This window comes from Bufo gargarizans, chromosome 3 (assembly GCF_014858855.1).
Source record: "Bufo gargarizans isolate SCDJY-AF-19 chromosome 3, ASM1485885v1, whole genome shotgun sequence".
Lineage (NCBI taxonomy): Eukaryota > Metazoa > Chordata > Amphibia > Anura > Bufonidae > Bufo > Bufo gargarizans.
Genome location: NC_058082.1, coordinates 371,931,708 through 371,935,252, shown reverse-complemented (window position 1 = coordinate 371,935,252; position 3,545 = coordinate 371,931,708). Strand labels below are relative to the sequence as shown.

Sequence of the window (3,545 nt, the reverse complement as noted above, 5' to 3'; positions counted from 1 at the left end):
AACATTACCATCTGGGTATCTTGTTCCCAGTGGGCATAGGTGACGAAATAGTATCCAGTAACCTCCTGAACACAATTGTCTCTCATGATGGTGATCATGAAAGACCGTATGAATGGAGACCCCTTTAACTGATACCTAGGATCCTTGGCATCAGTCCATACCTTTAAAACTGTGGCTCGGTAAAAGCCTTCCAGTTTTACCGGACCACTCTGGTCATTCCATAGGGCAGTGACGGCTAACCTCCGGCACTCCAGCTGTGGTGAAACTACGACTCCCAGCATGCTCCATTAATTTCTATGGAGTTCTGAGAACAGCCAAGCAAGGGGGCATCTTGGGGGTTGTAGTTTTACCCCAGCTGGAGTGCCGGAGGTTAGCCATCACAGCCATAGGGCCTGACCAGAGTTACTGCAGTTTAACTTTAACATCATTATACTGGTTCATATGTGATCTGTGGACACATGTCCCTGAACATAACTGGATTCCCTAGTGATAATCATCTGGGAATCCCCCAACATACAATATGCTTTTAGGGTACCCTTTACTGGAATGGGTCTATCAAAATATGTCCTTACCCTCAACCCATCATGGCTGTCCTTCCTTATGGTAGCTTTAAGGATATGCCAGCCTCTATACTCTGCCCCAGTGACATCTTCAGGACTCAGAACCCCTTGCTTGGTACACAACACTGTTGTAGTGTTTGCTTCCACTTGCTTGTAAGGGTGCAAGTGAGGATCCCTAGACACCCATCTTAAAGATTTGATAGGTGTAGGGTCTGAGTCTTGAAAATGTCTTAATTCCTTGAGGCAGAGGGCATGTAAGTCATGTTGTGTGGCAGACACATTCTCCACAGGGGTATAATGTTGAATTACACCTTTGGCAAAACCCTCCCTCTGGAAACCATACAGATACCACTGTCCCAGTGTAAAGGAGAAGTTCTCGTATGGTTCCAGGATTTTTCCATCCAAACATTCCACCATTAAAAGACTGGGTTTACTAATTGATATGTTGGCCATACCATTATTAACTCCCAGGCCCTCCTTTGAAGAGGTTGAGCCTGACGGCACATCTCTAACTTGTGACACTGGTGGTAAGTTAGCATGATGATATGTTCAGAGGATCTCTAAATCTTTTCTGGCTAGTTGAAACCTTGGCGAGTCTCCCTCCCGTGATCTGTCAATTCAATGTAAATGTAATCAGTATTCATGGATACAGCAAGCCCCCACCTCACCCAACTTGAGTACACGTTATTGAGTTGGGGAGGCTCGGGTGGCCTTGGCCTGGTTGATATGGATCCACAAAACTTCCGCCTCTTGGTTGTCATCGGCCTTTGCACCTTTAACATTGTCACGCCCATTATTTCAAGGACCTGATAGGGTCCTTCCCAGTTTGCATCCCACGGACCGGTCCGATGGAAGATTTTTACCATCACCAGCTCTCCTACAGAGGGCATTGGTGTGTCCCCCTGTAGATACGGTTTGTGCAGCTGTATCGCTGCATGAGGTAATAACTCCTTCAGGTTCTGTTGAGCCTTTTGGAGAAACATGTCTCTAGCGATGGCGTTCTTCATGGGTTCTGACACTAGAGGTTCACTGGGCAGGCATATTGGCATTTTGCGTCCGGTCATGAGTTCAAATGGTGTGATACTGGTACTGGTAGCCTCGGTAGCGCGGATTCCCATTAGCACAGATAGAATAGAGGTTATCCATAAGGAACCTTTCTCCAGTAGCGCTTTGGAAAGTCGTGTCTTAATGGTCCGGTTCACAGACTCCACGATGCCTGTAGACTAAGGGTGGTAAGGCACATGAAACCTTTGCTTTATGTCTAAAAGATCACATAGCGCTTTCATTACCTTACCTGTGAAATGGGTTCCTCTATCTGACTCTCACTCTGAAGCCGAATCGTTGACCGCGGGGATGACTTCTACCCATCTACCCATCTAGAGAAGACATCCACTACCACCAGTGCATAACAACAGTTACGACTTCCTGTTGGTAAAGGTCCGATAAAATCAATTTGTATTGCGGACCATGGACCATCTGCAGGAGGAACTCGTGCAACACTGGCTTGAGGGCTGACGCCCTTGGGTTAACCTGAGCACATACCAGGCACTGTTGTGTAACTTCCTCTACTGTATTGGACATTTCCGGCCAGTACAACAGTACAATTTGTCTCTCAGGAGAGACAAGAGTTTATCCCGACCAAGGTGTCCAAACAGTTAGTGGTTCAATCTCATTAGCTCTGCTTGCAGATGCTGCGGGACCACGGGAAGAGGAAGTTGCTGTGTACCGGTATCATAACACAGGATCCCATGCTGTGTTGACCAGAGATGCTGTGGAGATGTGAGATGTGTCATTAGAAGAGGATCTTTGGCTTGTTCCTCCTCAAATGACATTGGGCCTTTTTTCAGGTTGGTACGAACTGCAATCTGGTAAGCTGGTAGCGGCTCAGTGCCTGTGTCCCGAAGGATGCCAGACACTGCCGCTAGTTTATCCAATTAATCCGCCTTGTTGTTGCCTAGCGTCAAAGGCTCATCCCCTTTCTGATGTGCAGGGATTTTAATGATGGCTGCTTTCGCCATGTGTGCCATGCCCCATTCCCATAGTTCCTTCAGGACTGACAAATGTGCCAGAGCTTTGTTTTGGCTGTCCACAAATCCTTGTCTTTTCCATGTGTCCAGGTTCAGGGTGAGAGAAAAAACTACATATGAACTGTCGCTGTATATAGTTAGTTTCCCTTGGGGTTGAAGAAGCAGAGCTTCCTTGACCGCCTCCAGTTCTGCCATCTGTGCCGACATGTGACCTGGTATGCTGACAAGACTCTGGGTACCTTTGGTCTCATCCAGTAGAGCAAAACCCGTCACATAAGTCCCGCCCATATAGAATCGAGAACCATCAGCAAAGATGACTCTGTCTTCTGGATGTCTATCAGTCCTGAACATTTGTGGCGCATTGATTTGCGCTGGTTGGCCACAGTCATGTTCGGTTCCAGTTAGGTTCAGTAACTGGGACAGAACATACTTGGCCTTGTGGTTCACCTGCAGACTCCGGCCACTGAGATCCATAATCCACCTCCCGAATCTCTGTTGAGAGACTCCAGGGAGTGTATCACGGAGCAAGAGGGCCAATGGAGAGTGTGGAGTCTGCAATGTGAGGGGCCTAGTGTATGGCTGCCAGTTGTTTGGCACGCTCATCGAACCCTTGTTCAACAGGCGAAAGTAACCTGGAGAAATATCCCAGTGGTCTAGTGTCATACCCTATCTGCTGTAGGAGGACCACTGAGATAGACTCCGTCCCTGCATGAGCCTGTATGGCTATTTCCCATTCAGGATGGGGAGTGGCCATTACAGGGGCAGAGGAGAGGTCCCTTTTTAAAGTAGAAAAGACCTCTTCCTGTCCATCAGACCAACCTTTAATTGAAGGGTCTTCTCCTTGGAGGAGTTCATGGAGCGAAATCCTCTATGAACTCCCTCATGAAGTTGGCGACTCCAAGGTAACTTTACCATGGCTTCCACTCTGGCTGCCATGATTCCTTTGGCTCCAAAAGAA

At 47.8% G+C, this 3,545-nt stretch overlaps 1 protein-coding gene across 1 annotated transcript; it reads right to left on the bottom strand.

Annotated features, from left to right (window-relative positions):
• Positions 1-2,494: 2,494 nt before the first annotated feature.
• Positions 2,495-2,938, bottom strand: LOC122931603 (ribonuclease H-like). Its single transcript, XM_044285677.1, has one exon. It carries the CDS (start codon positions 2,936-2,938, stop codon positions 2,495-2,497), a length of 444 nt encoding a protein of 147 aa, XP_044141612.1.
• Between the last annotated feature and the right edge of the window lie 607 nt (positions 2,939-3,545).